This window comes from Adiantum capillus-veneris, chromosome 5, assembly GCF_014529385.1.
Source record: "Adiantum capillus-veneris isolate H3 chromosome 5, ASM1452938v2, whole genome shotgun sequence".
Taxonomy (NCBI): Eukaryota; Viridiplantae; Streptophyta; class Polypodiopsida; order Polypodiales; family Pteridaceae; genus Adiantum; species Adiantum capillus-veneris.
The window spans coordinates 65,252,393-65,273,988 of NC_140935.1; the positions used below are offsets into that span (position 1 = coordinate 65,252,393).

General features: G+C 46.6%; 2 protein-coding genes across 2 annotated transcripts in view; both read left to right on the forward strand.

Moving 5' to 3' along the window:
* Nucleotides 1-21,596, forward strand: part of LOC147457446 (dynein regulatory complex subunit 7-like) — a 318,156-nt gene that overhangs the window by 238,542 nt on the left and 58,018 nt on the right. The gene's annotated exons all lie outside the window — the stretch shown is intronic.
* LOC147457448 (uncharacterized) lies at nucleotides 10,401-20,961 on the forward strand. Its single transcript, XM_086511883.1, has 2 exons — nucleotides 10,401-10,745; nucleotides 20,385-20,961. Exons 1-2 carry the CDS (start codon nucleotides 10,401-10,403, stop codon nucleotides 20,853-20,855), a joined length of 816 nt encoding a protein of 271 aa, XP_086368009.1. The 3' UTR covers nucleotides 20,856-20,961.

Genomic DNA, 21,596 nt, shown 5'->3' on the forward strand with positions numbered 1-21,596 from the left:
AGATAGCTACACCACCCCCAAAAAAACAACAGCTACATTTAAACGGAGAAACAGAGATACTGTACTATCACCAGGATCCTTACGAGTGGGGAAAACCTCCAGGATACATGATGAACTAATGATGGAGAAGGTCCAGGTGATGCTCAAATCAGAACTAAACTATATGAGGGATGACATCATGAAGGAAATGCACGCGAACGCTGAGAGCTACAGGAACTCCATGTATGGAGACATGATGAGAGAACTAAGGAGAGAGATCCGGGGGATACAGAATGAGGAAATTCAGATCGTGAAAACGGAATTACGAAACCTAATCAAGGCTGAAGTAAATGTAACAAAATGCGTTATGCAAAAGAAACTCGATGAGGCAGTCGCAAGTTTTGTAGCATAGAGAACAAATATGGAAAAGCACATGGGGGAAAAAGATGCAATAATCGAGGAGCTGAAAGGAGAACTTGCGGCTTGCAAATCTACAACTAAGAGAAGGGAGACGACCAACCTTCGATGCTGAAGGAGCTCGAGGACATGAAGGATCAGATGAAAGCTCTACGAGAAGGACATTAACAGAAATCAAAAACGGCATCTTCATGGGCGGAAGGTCTTTGTAAGACACAAGAAAAGGTTGATGAAGCAGAGAAATGGATTGAGGATGCGAAGAAAGGGAAGGCCCAGATGCTTGAGACCACACCTACCTCCACCATTATTAATATGACCATTGAGGAGCAGAAAAGGGAGAATCGGGCTCTGCATGTGCGGGTCACAGGAGTCAAAGACAAAGAGAATGTAGATGAAGAAGTGAGGGAACTGCTACAACGCATGGGCATCACAGAGCCTACTCACACAAGTGCATGGAGAGTGGGCAAGAAAGGAATCCATGAGAAGGGAAACGTAAAGGATAGGGCACTTATTCTCCACTTCCCGAATATAGAAATAAGGAAAGAATTTCTAAAGAAGAGGCCAACTCTTAAGAAAACCGGTATTTTCCTGGGAGATGACCTTACATTGGCACAAGTGGCACACATGCAAGAGTTGATGCCAGAGATCAGGGCAGCAAGAGAAAAGGGGAAAATCGCCTTTTATAGAGGAGGGAAAGTAGTGGTTCTGGAAAAGCGCTCATCATGACGGTGCGAGACCTATGGGGCGACACTCCGGATAGCGGCATGGAATTGTAATGGATCATATAGGCTAAATGTAGGTGCCTTTGAAGACAGCTTTAGGGACAGAGACATAGTTTTCTACTCAAAGACACACCAGATACCGGGACAGCTTATGCCACATGTGAAGGGGTATTTATGGGAAACAGCTGGTCGACCAGACAAGAGATCTCTACGAGGTAGCCGGGGTTCAGGAGGAGTAGCAGTCTTATTTAAAGAGGAGCTGAAACCACTACTACAGATTATCAGAAAAGATGAACAAGCAAGGTATATGTGGGTGAGAATGAGAGCCAAGACAGGTAGATTTCTATATATCGCTATATGCTACTTCCCTCCAGGTACATCAGTCTACTCCTCACCTAAAGGACAGTCCCCTTTCTCCATATTGAATAATGATATATGGAAGTTCTCTAGAGATGGAGACATCATTCTCTTAGGAGACTTTAATGCCAAAACAGCCAACTCTCAAGCAGTATTCTATGATACTTCTGAGGAAATGCTCAGAGAAGTGGATTTATCACAGGAGGGGCTTACTAGAAACTCACAGGATAAAGAACACACTAAATATGGGAGACATCTCATGAAGATGGCAACTACACATCGTTTCGCCATCCTTAATGGTATAGAGAATTTCCCTTTATCCGGGGGATTCACATGCTTCCCGCACAGGCATGGGGCCAGTACAGTGGATTATGTCATGACTTCACCAAGCTTTATTTCTAGTATCGAGGACTTTAAGGTGGGACCCAGACCGGTTGGATTGCAGTGGATCATGCTCTCTTGACCTTATCAATCTCCTTCCAATACAATGCCTCTCAAGTACAAAGGAAGAAGACACACACAAGATATACTTTCACGCCAGAGACTGATTCAGTCTATGTGGAAAAGATCTATAATAGGATGTGGGCAGCCGAGCCAGTATATATTGTAGAGGAGATTTCTTCTCAGCTAACAGAGATATTACATGGAGCAGCACAAGAGGCATACCCACATACTCACCCTGATCAGAAGAGAGGATATAGGAACATGCCTCAAAACAGTTGGTACAACGAGGAATGCAGAGAGACGAGAACCCAGGTCCAGAAAGAGCTTACACTTGGGATCATCACATATAAGCAGTCTCGGATTGCTCTTCGGCGTATAGTACGTCGCAAGAAAAGGGCATTTTTAGCCAAACTGGAGAAGGATTTATATCAGCTCTTCTTGAGTCAGGACTCACATGAGGCCTGGCGTTTATTTCACAAGCATTCATCGCCTCCGACAATTACTTCTCCTGAGATTTGGGGTCAATATGTAACATCATTATATATGGTATCTGGACAGCCTCCATTACCAGATCCGCTAGAGCCATGCCCTGCTACTAGTATTTTCTTTACTACGGAAATGGTGAAAAAAGCCATTGACAAGATGAAGACAAGAAGAGCATATGATCATGAGGGTTTAGTAGCAGAACATCTGATCCATGCAAGGGATCTACTTTCAGAAGTCCTTGCTCGTCTGTTTAATCGGGTCATGTGTGAAGGATCACCTGAATCTTGGAAATTATCTACTATCGTACCTATTTTCAAATCAGGGGATCCTATGATACCCGAGAACTACCGTAGGGCAACAAGACAAGTTGGATTCAGGAGGGGTTATTCCACTTTAGATCATATTCTTACGCTCAGAGCCATTATTGAGGAAGGAAGAGCAAGCGGGAAAAGGATGTATTGTTGCTTTATGGATTTTCGGAAAGCTTTTGATACAGTTCCAAGCGCCAGATTGATGCGCAGAATGCAAGAGTTAGGGGTCCCCAAAGAGATTATCTAGGGGATCATGGCCTTATACGGGTCAGTAACTGGTTATGTACGTACTCCAAAAGGGGATTCCGACATTGTTCATTCCACTGTTGGAGTAAAGCAGGGATGCCCACTGTCCCCTACTTTATTTGGTATGTATATAGATGAGGTATCAGATTACATTGATAGAGAGGGTGACAGAGGTGCTCAACTTGCAGGGTCATGGATCCCTTTGTTGTTGTATGCAGATGATATTGTATTGATAGCAGAATCACCAGATGGAATGCAGAGGAAGTTAGATGCATTACATAAATTTGCGGAGGACAGTGGACTGTCGGTAAATTTGGGTAAAACCAAAGTTATGGTGTTTAACACCACACCGCAGTGGGTTAGGAGATCGGCACCTACATTTGCATATGGCCAGGATACAGTAGAGTACACAGATGCATACACATACCTTGGTGTGGTATTTACAGGACCGAAGTTTACTCTTAAGAAAGCAGCGGATGCTAGATTCTCCAGAGCCTCTGCGGCCTTGGGAGGGTTGGAGTGGATGTGTTCACAAGTGCAGTTTCAGGAACCACGAACAAAACTTTGGCTCTTTGATACTGTGGTGGCTTCGGCTATGCTTTATGGGGTCCAGATTTGGGGACCATCTGTGGATCAGGATAATTGGAAGTCAATGGAGAGACCTTTGGTATCTATGATTTCCCGAATGATTAGAGCCAAGGCCTCCATACCACACGCGATTACCCGAGCGGAACTAGCTGCCCCTCCGATAGAAATTAAAGCTCTACCAGATCAGTGTCCTTTATACATGGTTTGTGGGATACAAATAATTGCCGATGTACTAGATTGGCCCTCGAATCCTCTCGAGAATTAGCAATGAAAGGAGATACATCATGCTGGTATGCGCAACTGTCCTCGTGGTTTCAGAGACACGGGTTCAGTATGGAAAGATTACCCCCCTTCCAATAGTCTCTTGAGGCTCCATCACTGGCAATCACACGAACGGAGATTAATAAAATCATCCGCCAGGATCTTATACAGTTGGACACTAAGAGGACATGGGTAGACCCTACACAAGAATTGGGCACGAAGATGGCTGACTACAAAGAGAACTTCCTACAGCTATCTGAAGATGGTTTTCTGATTCGCCCGAGCTACATGGATACCCACCTGTCTCATGGTTTGAGATGTGCTATTGGTCAGATTCGTACATCCTCACAGCAGCTGGAAATTGAATCTGGCAGATTTAGGGGAATCCCACCTAAGAGCAGAATTTGCAAGTTATGCGGAATGGAGCCGGAGACAGAATTATACTACATATGCCATTGCACCGTATACTATGAGATACGTGGGCATTTCCATTGCCTATTTAAAGAAGGCTTTGGACCTCTAGATAGAGTCATGCAATACCAGGATCAAAGATGCTTAGGCCTGTACCTACTGGAGCTACATCGGCACAGGGATAATCTAATGAGAAGACAAAGAGCACTACAACCTCAGAGGCAGATCACAGATTTCTTCGGATCGAGAGAAGCAGGAATGGAAGGAGAAGCAAGAGGCCAGCAACGAGCACAAAGGAGTACCCACATTCATACCAAAGGCACCCTCATTGACAGGGCGACTGAGCTTAGGAAATCGAGACGACCACGACCGAGATGCAAAAGCATACTTCACCGGAGGAGACTACAACAAAGGATTAGAAGCATTCTAGCCAGACACCCAGAATACTCCTAAGAAGTTTATTTAATACTTTGTATTTAGTTTTTTCACATTTATTTTCACACTTTCACACTTAGTACTTTAGTACTAAGGTACCCAGACATTGTAACAGATTCACCACTTTTGTATCAGTTTGGTCTCATAGGTCATCCTGGCCTTTTGAAGACGTTAATATAACATTTCATTTCATTTCATTTCTCTCTCTCTCTAGCGCGCACAGGTGCAATTGCAAGGGGCTCTCTCTCCCAGCTAACAGGCTCGCGCAGGTGCAACTGCAAGAGAACGCACAGGCGCAGCAGCAGGGGGGCGTGTAGCGGCAGCAGGTACAACTGTAGGAGAGCACGCAGGCACAGCAGCAGGGGGGCGTGTAGGTGCAACAGCAGAAGGGCGAGCAGGTGCAACAGCAACAGCAGGTGCCTCAGCACGCGAACCTTCATTTTGCTACAGCGACCTGCTCTTTCACCAGTTTTCTACATTTGCTGGTTGTTGTAACGAAGCCCTCTACACAACACGTTAGCTACAAGATTACTGTTTCTGCATTCTGCAATCTTCTCAAAGCCATAGAATTTCCAGAATTGCCTCTTAGCAGACAGACAGATTTTCAGCTATATTATGTATGCATAATTGAGGACAACAAATATATTCACAGGGTGCAGGTATCGTGAATAAACAAAAATGGGATTGAGCCTCTGGATATTTGGAAGAGCAGACTGAGTGTCCCGCAGTGGGCTGTGGTAGTGCATATACCCGCATTCGGGCTGTGGGTATTACTTCTCTTGGACTCATCCGAGCCAGAACGTCGAGCTATACCCGCATCGCCAATGGAGGCCATGAACGTTTCGCCAATTTCGCAAGTGGAAGCCATGAACGTTTCGCCAATATGTAAGCCCCATACGAAGGCAACCTTTGTGCTTACAAACAAGCGGATAGCACAAATGGAAAGGGAGATGAAAGAATGGAAAGCAGAGACGGAGGGATGGTGGAAAGAGAAGGCCAACCTTCTTCAAATGTTCCTCAACGAAGGCGCGTGATGGAAGAAGGAGAAAGAGGACTTGCACGCAGAGCTACAAGCACTTAAGATGGATTCACAAGCACTTAGAGAAGAGGTCACAACCCTCAAGTGAGAGCTTGCGGATAGAGTAAGCAGTGGATTGGAAGAAAGGGAATTCCAGCCCTCGGTGAAAGAGGAGATCAAGGTCATCAAGGAGTAGGTATGGATGATCACAAAAGAGGAGAAACAGAAGGTGGTAAAGACGTCTTCGTGGATGGATGTGATCACGAAGACGCAGAAGAAGGCGGATGAGACCGAGAAATGGATAGAAGTTGCTAAGAAAGGGAAAGGGAAAAAAAACTACATCCGTACCCACTCCTACAATCATCAACATGACTCTAGAAGAAGAGGAGTGAAGGAAAACTAGAGCCTTGGACATAGGAGTAACCGGTCTAAAAGACAGAGATGATGTGGAAGGGGAAGTCGAAGAACTTCTCCGCATGATGGGCAGTGAGGCTACTCATACAAAGGCATGGAGGGTAGGGAAGAAGACACAAGGCAATGGGGAGACTTCCTACACAAAAGAAAACGGGCATATTCCTTGGAGATGACCTCACTTTCACACAGCTTGCACATATGAGGGAGGTAATGCCAGAGATTCAAGCGGCAAGGGAGAAGGGAAAGACGGCCTTCTATAGAGATGGCCGGGTGGTGATTGTAGAGCGGTGCTCCACATGACGGAGCGAGACCTATGGGACCACACTCAAAGTTGCCACCTGGAATTGTAATGGATCTATGCTCCTTGATGTGGGTGCTTTTGAGGATAGTTTTACGGGAAGAGACATTGTCTTCTACTCTGAGACACATCAGGCCCCGGGGCAATCTATGCCTCACATTAGTGGATATAGATGGGAGACAGCCTGTAGACAGGAGACACGATCAGAGCACAGAGGGCAGGGCTCAGGAGGAGTGGCAGTGTTATTCAAGGAGGAGTTGCAGCCATTGATACATATGGGTGAGATTGAGAGCAGAGACAGGCAGATATCTTTACATTGCTATTTGCTACTTTCCCCCGAGTACGTCAATTTATGCACCACCCAGAGGACAGTCCCCCTTCTCTATTTTGGATGATGACATATGGGAGTTTTCTAAACATGGTGACATCATCATTCTAGGGGATTTCAATGCTAGGACTGCACATCATCAGACTGTCTTTTATGATACTTCAGAGGAGATGCTGAGAGAGTTGGATGCTGCAGAGACGGGCCTATCCAGACTAGCACAGGATGGAGAACACACTGAGTATGGACGAAACTTGATAGACATGGGGACTGCACATGGATTGGCCATCTTGAATGGACTGCATAGATTTCCCGTTGCGGGGAGTTTTACATGCTTTCCACACAGACATGGAGCTAGCACAGTGGATTATGTCATGGCACAGTCGAGCCTCATCTCCAGTATCCAGGATCTCACTGTTGGACCCAGACCTGTTGGTGTGGCAGTGGACCATGCTCTTGTGTCAATGACCATCTCTTTTCAGTTTAGTGTAGCACACAGGCTACGGGCAGTAGCCCCTACTCACTACACCTTCACGCGGGAGACGGATTCTGTATACATAGATGGGATCTACAAACGCTTGTGCATAGAGGAGCCAGGACGACCTCTGAAGGAGCTTACTACTATACTGACACAGACACTACATGAGGCAGCAGCAGAGGAATACCCACATACCCAACCTGAGCAGAGACGCCGTTTGGGGAGCATGCCCCAGAACAGCTGGTATGATGAGGAATGCCGGGACACTAGAGCTAGACTTCAGAGGGAGGTGCTTTTGGGGGACATCACTCACAGACAGTCACAGATTGACTTTCGACGCCTAGTGCGGCGGAAGAAGAGGGCATTTTTGGCTCGCCTAGAACAGGATCTACACCAGCTATTCTTGAGTCAGGACTCACGTGAGGCATGGCGGCTCTTTAATGAGCACTCCCCCCCCCCTGCCATCACTTCTACAGAGGCCTGGGGCCAATATGCATCATCTTTGTACACAGTTCCTGAGAAGCCCCCCCTTCCCGACCCTCCCGATCCATGCCCACACACATGTGCTGTTTTCACCGCTGAGATGGTGAGGAAGGCCATTGACAGGATGAGGACTGGGAGAGCATATGATGATGATGGCTTAGTGGCTTAGCATTTCACGCATGCCAGAGATTTACTAGCAGAGCTTCTAGCAGTTATGTTTAACCTGCCATGTGTGAGGGCTTGCCTGATACTTGGAGCCTATCTACTATTGTACCTATCTTCAAGGCGGGAGACCCTATGGAGCCTGGGAATTATCGCACTATCATGATTGGACACACATTGGCATGGTTGTACGCATCTATTCTTGAGCAGCAGCTGAGTAGATGGGCAGAGAGGGAGGGGATACGCGCAGCCGGGCAGGCAGGGTTCAGGAGGGGTTTTTCTACTCTTGACCATATCTTCACACTCAGAGCCATTATTCAGGAGGGAAGATCGCGTGGGAGAAGGATCTATTGTAGTTTTGTGGATTTCCGCAAAGCATTTGACACAATGCCCAGAGCTAGATTGATGCGCAGATAACAGCAGATGGGAGTACACACTGAGCTCATTTGGGGGGTCATGGCGGCATGTACGCACACCACAGGGTCTATCCACACCGGTTTACTCCACTATTGGGGTGAAGCAGGGCTGCCCGCTCTCTCCTACTCTATTTGGTATGTATGTGGATGAGGTTTCTGACTATACATTGAGAGAGATGGGGATAGAGGTGCACAGCTTGCAGGGACATGGATTCCACTATTGTTACATGCTGATGATATTGTGTTGATCTCTGACTCTCCGGAGGTGATGCAACGTCACCTAGATGCTTTGCATAGGTTTGCCCAGGAAAGTGGTTTGTCCGTCAACCTTGGTAAAACCAAGGTCATGGTATTTAATACCACCCCACAGTGGATTAGGAGGTCAGCGCCAGCATTCACATATGGCCAGCAGAAGGTGGAGTATACAGATGCTTACACTTACCTTGGAGTGGTATTTAGTGGGCAAGCATTTTCATTGAAGAGGGCAGCAGAGACTAGATTGACCAGAGCCTTGCACTTGAGTCCTCTCGACAGTTAGCCATGCAGGGAGATACAGCATGCTGGTATGGAGAGGAGACATCATGGTTTCAGGCACATGGGTTCAGTATAGACAGATTGCCTCCCTTCCAGTACTCACTGGATGCGCCTTCTCTGACTCTTACACAATCCGAGATCACCAGGCTCATTCACCAGGACTTGACTCAACTAGACACCAAGAGGACATGGATACAGCCAACACAGGAGCTGGGCACGAAGATGGATTTCTACAGAGAGCATCTCCTCCAGCTTACGGAGGATGGTTTTGTGACGAGACCCAGATACATGGACACCCACTTGTCTCATGGGATACGATGTGCTATTGGCCAGATACGCACATCCTCACACCAGCTGCAGATCGAGATTGGGAGATACAGCGGAGTACCAGCAGAGGCCAGGACATGCCTCCTGTGTGACATCGAGCCTGAGACAGAGTTGCACTACACATGCCACTGCCCCGTCTACTATGAGATACGAGGCCACTTCAATTGCTTGTTCAGAGAGGGCTTTGGACCATTCTCTAGAGTCATGCGGTACGAGGATCAAAGATGCCTGGGTTTGCTTTTGCTCGAGTTGCGCAGACAGAGAGAGCATGATGAGAGGAGAGGCTAGCCAGTCTCAGAGACAGATCACAGATTTCTTTAGAGCTGCCATTGGACACCCGGAGGAGTTACTACCACAGCAGAGCTCGTTGCGTCACACCTGAGGCACGCTGAACGACCGAGCGACGGAGCTAGGGAGATCCAGACGCCCACGACTGCGGAGGACTACACAGCATCGACGGAGGCTGCATCAGAGGATTCGGATCACTTTGGCTCCACATGCACGATGCCCGGTCAGACTACTGACCATGGAGGAGATTGATGAGGTTCGCCAGCAACCGATGCTGGATCTCCTGTGATCTAGCTATCCCAGCTAGCTGTTTAGCTGCTTAGTTCACATTTAGCAGTTCAAGATTCCATAGTATTTTATTTTTTCATTTTGTCATCTTGTTACTCTGACTTTGTATCAGATCCACCACATTGTAACTTTCTGGTCTCATAGGTCACTGTGGCCTTTTGGAGATGTTAATATGACATTTCATTTCTCTCTCTCTCACTATTTTTACGGTTTTGCCACTTCTTCTTTGCTGTTTTTAGGGCTTCGAATTTGCCTTTTGGCTGTTTTTAGGGTTTCGTCACTATTTTTATTTATTTTTTAGGGTTTCGAAATTGTTTTTTTGCTGTTTTTTTAGATTGTCATTGTTTTTTGGTGTATTTCAGGGTTTTGTCACCGTTTCTTGCTGTTTTTTAGGGTTTCACCAATTTTTTTTCTGTATTTTAGGGTTTCAAATGTTTATTTTGCTCTTTTTTAAGGTTTCACAAGTGTTTCTTGTTGTTTTTTAGGGTTTCTTACATTTTTTTCTGTTTTAGACTCTCTTCTTCTTCTTCTTCTTCTTCTTCTTCTTCTTCTTCTTCTTCTTCTTCTCTCTCTCTCTCTCTCTCTCCCTCTCTCTCTCTCTCTCTCAATCATGGGAAGCGTCGAAGAAGTGCCAACGGCTTCCCCCACGTGTAAGAAGACGCATCCCTCGCCGGCCGCCCACCAAGCCTCTTTCATGCGGACAGGAAAAAGGATGTCGACAATAGAGAAGGAAATGAGAGAATGGAGACACGAAGTTGAAGAGTGGAGGAAGGAGAGGAGCACTATTCTTCAAAGATGGACCGAAGAAAGAGATGGCATGTGTAGGAGGATCGCTTTGCTCGAGGAGAAAGTAGTCATCCAAGATTCCATCATCCGAAATCTACAAGCAAAAAGTGGGCAGCTCGAAGAAGGCGAAATTCAGCCATCCATGATGGAAGAATTGAATACCATGAGAGAAGAAATACAGGTTATCAAGGAAGGTGAGGAGAATAAGTCATGGGCCGTGGTAATCTCCACAACACAAAAGAAAGTAGAGGATGCCGAAAAATGGATTGAGGTTGGCAAGAAAGGGAAAGGTAAGGAAGCTCCTTGTACACCCACTCTTATTAACATGACCCTCGAAGAGGAAAAAAGGAGGAGGATGCGAGCTCGTCATGTGAGGGTAACCAGCCTCAACGACATAGACAATGTGGAAAAAAAAAGTCACAAGCCTCACATCCATGATGGGGGTGGACAAGCCTTCACACACAAAGGCATGGAGAGTGGGCAAGAAGAGTGATGGCCCAGGAGAATCTTTGAAAGGGAGAGCCCTCATACTACGCTTCCCCTCCTTGGAAGAGAAAAAGGAATTCTTGAGAAAGAGACCTACTCTCAAGAAGACGGGTATTTTTCTCGGTGATGATCTCACTCTCTCACAGCTTGTGCATATGAGAGAGGTAATGCAAGAGATTACGGCGGCAAGGGAGAAGGGAAAGATGGCCTTTTACAGAGATGGTCGGGTGGTGATTGTAGAGCGGCGCTCTACATGACGGTGTGAGAGCTATGGGACCACACTGAAGATGGCTACTTGGAATTGTAATGGATCTAGGAGGTTGGACGTTGGTGCCTTTGAGGACAGTTTCAAAGATAGGGACATTGTTTTCTTGTCTGAGACGCATCAGGTCCCCCAGACAGCTTATGCCACATGTGGTGGGATACAAATGAGAAACAGGGATACATATGAGAAACAGCCCACAGGACAGTCGCGAGCTCTTAGCATGGGAGTAGAGGTTCAGGAGGAGTAACAGTGCTATTTAGGGAGGAGTTACAGCCACTACTACTTATTGTACGGAGAGATGATCATGCTAGATACATGTGGGTGAGGTTGAGAGCTGACACAAGCCGATTTCTATACATTGCCATATGTTACTTCCCGCTTAGTATATGCTGCATCCATAGGACAATCGCCTTTCTCTATACTAGATGATGATATATGGGAGTTTTCTAGGGATGGTGATATCATCCTCCTAGGTGATTTTAATGCCCGAACGGGCAACTCTCAGACAGTCTTCTACGACACTTTAGATGAGATGCTTAGAGAGCTGGATGTGGGTGAGTTGGGGCTTGACAGATGCTCACATGACAGAGAGAAGACAGAGTATGGGAGATACCTCACGGAGACGACGACTGCACATGGGTTAGCCATACTTATTGGCTTACAGCGATTTCCTCGAGCAACCGGTTTCACATGCTTTCCACATAGACACGGGGCCAGTAAAGTGGACTATGTTATGGCACAACCGAGCTTTATTCCTTGTATTCAGGGTTTCATAGTGGGAGCCAGACCAGTGGACGTAGCAGTGGATCATGCACTTTTGAGATTTTCTGTTTCATTTTAGTACAGTACAGCCCAGACATCAGGAGTTAGTTCACATACTCGTTATACATTTACTCCAGAGACCGACTCAGTTATACAGAGGAGATCTATAGCCATCTATGCATAGCTGATCCTGGCCTCTCAGTGGAGGAGTGCACCACTTTACTAACTGAGACATTGCATGGTGCAGCATCAGAGGCATACCCACACACTCAGGGGGGTCGGAGGCCGTATTCTGGGAGCATACCCCAGAATAGTTGGTATGATGAGGAGTGCAAAGAGATGAGAGCCCAGCTTCAGAGGGATCTTCTTTTAGGTGTCTATCACTTACAGACAATCTTGGATTGCTTCCCGACGCCTTGTGCGACAGAACAAACGAGCTTACTTGGCCCAGATGGAGCGAGACTTGTATCAGCTGTTCTTGAGTTGAGACTCAGGAGAGGCATGGCCATTTTTTCATGAGCACTCCCCTCCCCTAGTAATTACTTCTCATGATGTGTGGGGCGAGTATGCCTCATCATTATATACGGTTCCTTGTCGGGACCCCCTTCCAGATCCTACACAGCCATGCCCACCTACCCGAACCGTCTTTACCACTAAGATGGTAAAGAGAGCCATTGACAGGATGAGGACCAGCAGGGCACATGATCATGATGGTCTAGTAGCAAAGCAATTTACACATGCTAGAGATATGTTGGTAGAGGTTCTTGCGGTGTTGTTCAATCGTGCCATGTGTGAGGGGTTACCTGAGAATTGGAGATTGTCTACTATTGTGCCTATCTTCAAAACAGAGCCTGGTAATTACCGCACTATTATGGTTGGGCACACATTGGCACTGTTTTATGCATCCATTCTTGAGCAGCAGTTGAGTAATTGGGCAGAGGATGAGGGTGTACGAGCAAAGGGCCAGGCCGGTTTTAGGAGGGGTTTCTCCACTCTTGATCATATTCTGACACTCAGAGCCATCATTGAGGAGGGCAGGTCACATGGGAGACGGATTTATTGTAGCTTTGTGGATTTCCGCAAAGCATCTCACATGGTACCGAGAGCTCGATTGATGTGCAGACTGCAGGAGATGTGGGTGCCCATAGTGCTGATTTGGGGGATTATGGCTCTATAAAGATCAGTGATGGGACACGCACGCGCTCCGGAGGGGATATCTGATTTAGTTCACTCCACCATTTGGGTGAAACAGGGTTGTCTTCTGCTCTATTTGGTATGTATGTTGATGAGGTGTCTGATTACATTGACAGAGAGGGTGATAGAGGTGCCCAGTTGGCAGGGACATGGATCCCATTGTTGTTATATGCTGATGATATTGTGTTGATCTCTGACTCACCAGAGGGTATGCAGCGACAATTGGATGCATTACACAAATTTGCAGAGGATAGTGGATTGTTTGTAAACCTTGGTTTTACCAAGGTTATGGTGTTTAACACCACACCACAGTGGATCAAGAGATCAGCACCGACTTTCGCATATGGTCAAGAGATTGTAGAGTATACAGATGCATACACTTACCTTGGGGTTGTCTTAACTGGGCCGAGGTTTTCTTTGGGGAGAGCAGCAGAGACTAGACTGACTAGAGCTTTTGCGGCCTTGGGAGGCTTGGAGAGGATGTGTTCGCAGGTTCAGTTCCAGGAACCTCGGACAAAGTTATGGCTCTTTGGTACCTTAGTAGCCTCAGCTATGTTGTATGGGGGGCAGACATGGGGACCTTCTGTAGGCTAGGATGGTTGGAGACTTATGGAGAGGCCCTTGGTATCTATGATCTCTCGACTGATCAAAGCCAAGGCCTCCGTACCCCACGCTATCATTCGAGCAGAGCTAGCTGCTTCTCCTATGGATATTGAGGTGCTTACCAGATGAGTCTCCTTTGTGCACAGCTTGTGGGATACTACTAGAGACAGATATGCTAGACTGGCCCTTGAGTCTTCCAGACAGTTAGCTCTTAAGGGGGACACTTGATGCTGGTATGCACAGATGACATCATGGTTTCGCCATGGAAAGACTTCCCCCTTTCCATTACTCTCTTCAGGCACCCTCGATGTCTCTTGAGATTACTAGACTCATTCGTGAGGACCTGATCCAGATGGATACCAGGAGGACATGGATAGAGCCGCCACAAGAATTGGGCACGAAGATGGCTTTCTATAGAGAGCATCTTCTCCACCTCATAGGAGCTGGGTTTGTGATTCGACCCAGCTACTTGGACACACATATGTCTCATGATTTGCGGTGTGCCATTGGTCAGATACGCACATCCTCACATCAGCTAGAGATTGAGACTGGTAGATTTACAGGGATACCAGCAGACAGCAGGATATGCCGCTTATGCCAGTTAGAGGAGCCAGAGATAGAGCTACATTACATATGTCATTGCAGAGTGTACTATGAGATACTGGGCCGTTTTCATTGCTTATTCAGAGAGGGTTTCCGTCCTTTCTCTAGGGTCATGAGTAATGAGGATCAGAGATGTCTTCGGCTATATCTACTTGAGTTACACAGATATAGAGACACTTTACTGGGGAGAGATAGAGAGAGACAGTCCCAAAGACAGATTACAGATTTCTTTCCACTAGATATGGGACAGCCAGAGGAGCAGTCATCATTGCTGAGCTCGGCCCACACTCATTCAGCCACTACTGGCACTCTCATCAACCGAGCACTGGAGCTATAGAGATCCAAACGGCCACAATTGAGGAGAGGGTTTACATAGCATCAACGGAGACTACAGTAGAGGATTCGAGCTATACTCTCTCGATATCCATAGTGCAGATTAGGATGGATTCTAGTAGTAGTATCTAGTTATTTTTGTACCCAGACACAGTATGAGATTCACCATTTTGTAACAGATTGGTCTCATAGGTCATTTTGGCCTTTTGAAGACGTTAAGATAACATTTCATATCTCTCTCTCTCTCTCTCTCTCTCTCTTTGTGTGTGCGCGCGCACGTGCACGTGCTTCCCTTGTGGCCACCCTCGTAAAATAGCCTCCAATCTTTGCGTGCTTCCCTTGTGCCCACACAAGCCATGGCCTTTCCTCACTTTCAGCACCCTGCTCATTTTTCATCCCAGCGTAGCATGTAGTAGCAGACGATTCATTGTTCGAATTGCAAAGCATGAGAAATTACTAGAAGATTTGAAGCTAAAGTTTACATTACGTGGGCTTAAGTTTTGAGCTAAGGGGCTGCCTACTTAACCAAAATAGAGGGGCTACCCATTGACACCTTTCACTTGGCCTCCCCAATGGCTAAAGCCCGCCTCCCTCTCAACATGAAGTTCTCCATCACCAACAAGCAGATATCAACACTTGAGGGTGAAGTGAAGGAGTGGAAGAAAGAAATGGATGCAACCTAGATGGATGCAACCTTTCTTTCAAGGTTGGAGGAATGGAAAGAGGAGGAGAAGAACCTATGCGAAAGGATTTCTCACGTCGAAGAGCAGGCGGCTTCACAAGAAGCCACAATGCGAACTCTTTAAGGTGAACTGCTTGGAGCAAAAAGTGAGCCGCCCGGAGAAGGCGAAATTCAGCCATCCATGATGGAAGAATCATATACCATGAGAGAAGAAATAGGGTTATCAAGGAAGGTGAGGAGAAGAATTCATGGGACGCGGTCATCTCCGCAACACAAAAGAAAGTAGAGGAGGCCGAAAAATGGATTGAGGTTGCCAAGAAAGGGAAAGGTAAGGAAGCTCCTTGTACACCCACTCTTATTAACATGACCCTCGAAGAGGAAAAAAGGAGGAGGATGCGGGCTCTTCATGTGAGGGTAACCAGCCTCAAGGACATAGACAATGTGGAAAAAGAAGTCACAAGCCTAACATCCATGATGGGGGTGGACAAGCCTTCACACACAAAGGCATGGAGAGTGGGCAAGAAGAGTGATGGCCCAGGAGAATCTTCGAAAGGGAGAGCCCTCATACTACGCTTCCCCTCCTTGGAAGAGAAAAAGGAATTCTTGAGAAAGAGACCTACTCTCAAGAAGACGGGTATTTTTCTCGGTGATGATCTCACTCTCTCACAGCTTGCGCATATGAGAGAGGTAATGCAAGAGATTACGGCGGCAAGGGAGAAGGGAAAGATGGCCTTTTACAGAGATGGTCGGGTGGTGATTGTAGAGCGGTGCTCTACATGACGGTGTGAGACCTATGGGACCACACAGAAGATGGCTACTTGGAATTGTAATGGATCTAGGAGGTTGGACGTTGGTGCCTTTGAGGACAGTTCAAAGACAGGGACATTGTTTTCTTCTCAGAGACGCATCAAGTCCCCCAAACATCTTATGCCACATGTGGTGGGATACAGATGAGAAATAGCCCACAGGACAGTCACGAGCTCTGAGCATGGGAGTAGAGGTTCAGGAGGAGAAGCAGTGCTATTTAGGGAGGAGTTACAACCACTACTACATATTGTACGGAGAGATGATCATGCTAGATACATGTGGGTGAGGCTGAGAGCTGACACAGGCCGATTTCTGCACATTGCCATATGTTTCTTCCCCCCCAGTACGTCAGTATATTTTGCATCCAGAGGACAATCACCTTTCTCTGTAATAGATGATGATATATGAAAGTTTTCTAGGGATGGTGATATCATCCTCCTAGGGAACTTCAATGCCCGAACGGGCAACTCTGAGACAGTCTTCTACGACACTTCAAATGAGATGCTTAGAGAGTTGGATGTGGGTTAATAGGGGCTTGACAAATGCTGACATGACAGAGAGCACACGGAGTATGGGATACCTCACGGAAATGAGGATTACAAATGGGTTAGCCATACTTAATGGCTCATAGCGATTTTCTGGAGAAACCGGTTTCACACGGAGTATGGGAGATACCTCATGGAAATGACGATTACAAATGAGTTAGCCATACTTAATGGCTTATAGCGATTTTCTGGAGCAACCAGTTTCACATGCTTTCCACACAGACACGGGGCCAATACAGTGGACTATATTATGGCACAACTGAGCTTTATTCTATGTATTCAGGATTTCATAGTGGGAGCCAGACCAGTGGGCTTAGCAGTGGAGCATGCTCTTTTGACATTGTCCGTTTCATTTCAGTATAGTACAGCCCAAACATCAAGAGGCAAGTCACATACCCGCTATACATTTACACCAGGGACTCACTCGGTTTATACAGAGGAGATCTATAGCCGTCTATGGATAGCTAGTCCTGGCCTCTCAGTGGAGGAGTGCACCACTTTACTGACTTAGACATTGCATGGTGCAGTAGCAAAGGCATACCCACACACTCAGCCAAGTTGGAGGCGACATTCTGGGAGCATGCCCTAGAATAGTTGGTATGATGAGGAGTGCACAGAGATGAGAACCCAGTTTCAGAGGGATCTTCTTTTAGGAGTCATCACTTACAGACAGTCCTCGATTGCTTCCTGGCGCTTTGTGCGACGGAAGAAACGAGTTTACCTAGCCCAGAAGGAGGGAGACTTGTATCTTCTATTCTTGAGTAGAGACTCAGGAGAGGCATGGCGATTCTTTCATGAGCACTGCCCTCCCCCAGTGATTACTTCTCCTGATGTGTGGAGCCAGTATGCGTCATCGTTATATACGACTCTTGGAGAGGACCCCATTCCAGATCTTACAGAGCCATGCCCACCTACCAGCACCTTCTTTCCACTGAGATGGTAAAGAGAGCCATTGACAAGATAAGGACCAGTAGGGCATATGATCATGATGGTCTAGCAACAGAGCACTTTATACATGCTAGAGATATTCTGGTAGAGGTCCTTGCAGTGTTGTTCAATCGTGCCATGTGTGAGGGGTTACCTGAGACTTGGAGGTTTTCTACTATTGTGCCTATCTTCAAGGCAGGTGATCCTACAGAGCCTGGGAATTACCGCACTATTATGGTTGGGCACACATTGCCACGGTTGTACGCATCCATTCCTGAGCAGCAGTTGAGTAATTGGGCAGAGGGTGAGGGTGTACAGGCAAAGGGCCAAGTCGGTTTCAGGAGGGGTTTCTCCACTCTTGATCATGTTCTCACTCTCAGAGCCATCATTGAGGAGGGCGGTCCACATGGGAGACAGCTTTATTGTAGCTTTGTGGATTTCCGCAAAGCATTTGACATGGTATCGAGAGCTCGATTGATGCGTAGGCTGCAGGAGATGGGGGTGTCCGTAGTGTTGATTTGGGGGATTGTCGCTCTATACAGATCAGTGATGGGACATGTATGCACCCCAAAGGGGTTATCTAATTTAGTTTACTCCACCATTGGGGTGAAACAGGGTTGCCCATTGTCTCCTACTCTATTTGGTATGTATGTTGACGAGGTGTCTGATTACATTTACAGAGAGGGTGATAGAGGTGCCCAGCTGGTAGGGACATGGATCCCTTTGTTGTTATATGCTTATGATATTGTGTTGATCTCTGACTCACCGAAGGGTATGCTGCGACAGTTGGATGCATTACATAGTTTTACAAAGGATAGTGGATTGTCTGTAAACATTGGTGAAACCAAGGTTATGGTGCTTAACACCACTCCACAGTGGATCAAGAAATCAACACCGATTTTTACATATGGTGAGGAGATTGTAGAGTATACAGATGCATACACTTACCTTGGGGTTGTCTTCATTGGGCCGAGGTTTTCTTTGGGGAGAGCACCAGAGACTAGACTGACTAGAGCCAAGGCCTCCGTACCCCTCGCTATCATTCGAGCAGAGCTAGCTGCCCCTCCTATGGAGATTGAGACTCTTACCAAATCAGTCTACTTTGTGCGCAGCTTGTGGGATACCACTACAGACAGATATGCTAGACTGGCCCTTGGGTCTTCCAGACATTTAGCTCTTGAGGGGGACACTTAATGCTGGTATGCAAACGCATGGCTTCACCATGGACAGGCTGCTCCCTTTCTAGTACTCTCTTCAGGCACCCTCGATGTCTCTTACACGAGTGGAGGTTACTAGACTCATTCTTCAAGACCTAATCCAGCTAGATACCAGGAGGACATCGATAGAGCCGCAATAGGAGTTGGGCACGAAGATGTCTTTCTATAGAGAGCATCTTCTCCACCTCACAGGAGATGGGTTTGTGACTCGACCCAGCTACATAAACACACATATGTCTCATGGTTTCTAGTGTGCCATTGGTCAGCCAGATACGCACATCCTCACATCATCTGGAGATGAGACTGGTAGATTTAGAGGGATACCAGTAGACATCAGATATGCCGCTACATTACATCTGTCATTGCACAATGTACTATGAGATAGGTGGCCGTTTCCACTGCTTATTGAGAGAGGGTTTCATTCCTTTCTCTAGGGTCATGAGTTATGAGGATCGGAGATGTCTTGGGCTATATCTACTTGAGTTACACATACGTTTCTACTGCTTATTTAGAGACGGTTCCGGTCCTTTCTCTAGGATAATGAAATATGAGGATCAGAGATGTCTTGGGCTATATCTACTTGAGTTACACAGATATAGAGACATTTTACTTGGGAGAACTAGAGAGAGACAGTCCCAGAGACAGATTATAGATTTCTTTTCACTAAATATGAGACAGCCATAGGAGCATCCATCACTCGAGAGCTCGGCCCACACTCATTCGACCACTACCGGCACTCTCACCGACCGAGCACTAGAGCTACGGAGATCCAGACAGCACAATTGAGAAGAGGGGCTACACAGCAGCGACGTAGACTATAGTAGAGGATTCCATCCATACTCTCGAAATCTAGTGCAGATGAGGATGGATTCTAGTAGTACTAGTATTTTTGTTTTAGTCTTTTTGTACCCAGACATGGTATCAGATTCACAATTTGAAACCGTTTGCTCTTATAGGTCATTTTGGCCTTTTGAAGACGTTAATATAACATTTCATTTCATCTCTCTCTCTCTCTCTCTCTCTCTCTCTCTCTCTCTCTCTCTCTCTCTCTCTCTCTCTCTCTCTCTCTCTCTCTCTCTCTCTCTACCCAGACATTGTATTAGATCCACCAAGATTGTATCACTTTGGTCTCACAGGTCATTTTGGCCTTTTGAAGAAGTTAAATATCACATTTCATATCATCTCTCTCTCTCTCTCTCTCTCTCTCTCTCTCTCTCTCTCTCTCAAACAGGAGAACCCAAACGCTGAGATACGGGTACTCAAAAAAGAAGTCTCAGCTCTTAAACAGGAGCTTGCTGATAGAGTAAGCAATGGACTAGAGGAAGGCGAATTTCAACCCTCGGTAATAGATGAAATCAAGGAAATTAAGGAACAGGTAAGGATGATCACAGAGGAAGAGAAATTGAGTGTGGCAAAGACATCTTCATGGGCGGAGATGATAACAAGGACACAGAAAAAGGCGGACGAGGCTGAAAAATGGATTGAGGTCGCCAAGAAAGGGAAAGGTCAAGAAACTCCTTGTACACCGACACTTATCAACATGACTCTCGAAGAGGAACAAAGAAGGCGGATGCGAGCACTGCATGTGAGAAAAACCGGTCTCAAGGACATAAACAATGTGGAGAAAGAGGTCACAAGCCTTACATCCATGATGGGGATGGAAAAGCCTTTGCACACAAAGGCATGGAGGGTAGGTAAGAAAAGTGATGGCACAAATGAGTCTTCAAAGGGGAGAGCTCTCATACTACGCTTCCCCTCGTTGGAAGAGAAGAAGGAATTCTTGAGGAAGAGGCCTACTCTCAAAAAGACAGGTATTTTCCTCGGTGATGACCTGACTCTCTCACAGCTCGCACATATGAGAGAGGTAATGCCAGAGATTACAGCGGCAAGGGAGAAGGGAAAGATAGCCTTCTACAGAGATGGACGGGTGGTGATTTTAGAGCGGCGTACTGCATGACGGTGCGAGACCTATGGGACCACACTGAAGATGGCTACCTGGAACTGTAATGGGTCTATGAGGTTGGACGTGGGCGCATTTGAGGAGAGTTTCAAAGACAAGGATATTGTGTTCTTCTCAGAGACTCATCAGGCCCCTGGACAGGTAATGCCACATGTGGTGGGATACAGATGGGAAACAGTTCAAAGGACAAATGCAAGATCTGAGCACGGGAGTAGAGGTTCAGGAGGAGTAGCAGTGCTATTCAAAGAGAAACTACAACCACTACTGCATATTGTACGAAGAGATGATCAGGCTAGATATATGTGGGTGAGACTGAGACCTGACACAGGTCGATTCCTATATATTGCCATATGTTACTTTCCTCCCAGTACATCAATGTATGTTGCATCCAGAGGGCAGGCGCCTTTCTCTATCCTAGATGATGACATTTGGGAGTTTTCTACGGATGGTGATATCATTCTCCTAGGGGACTTCAATGCCCGAACGGGCGACTCGCAGACAGTCTTCTACGACACTTCAGATGAGATGCTTAGAGAGCTGAATGTGGGTGAGTTGGGGCTTGACAGATGCTCATATGACAGAGAGAAAACGGAATATGGGAGATACCTCATGGAAATGACGACTACACATGGATTAGCCATACTTAATGGCTTACAGCGATTTCCTGGAGCAGCCGGTTTCACATGCTTTCCACATAGACATGGGGCCAGTACAGTGGATTATGTTATGACACAACCG

Excerpts from the sequence above, each read along its gene's own strand:
- LOC147457448 (XM_086511883.1), top strand. The coding sequence starts at position 10,401 with ATGTCGACAATAGAGAAGGAAATGAGAGAATGGAGACACGAAGTTGAA. Across the intron at positions 10,746-20,384 it reads ATGCCGAAAAATGGATTGAG|GTCGCCAAGAAAGGGAAAGG; the intron begins GTTGGCAAGAAA and ends AAATGGATTGAG.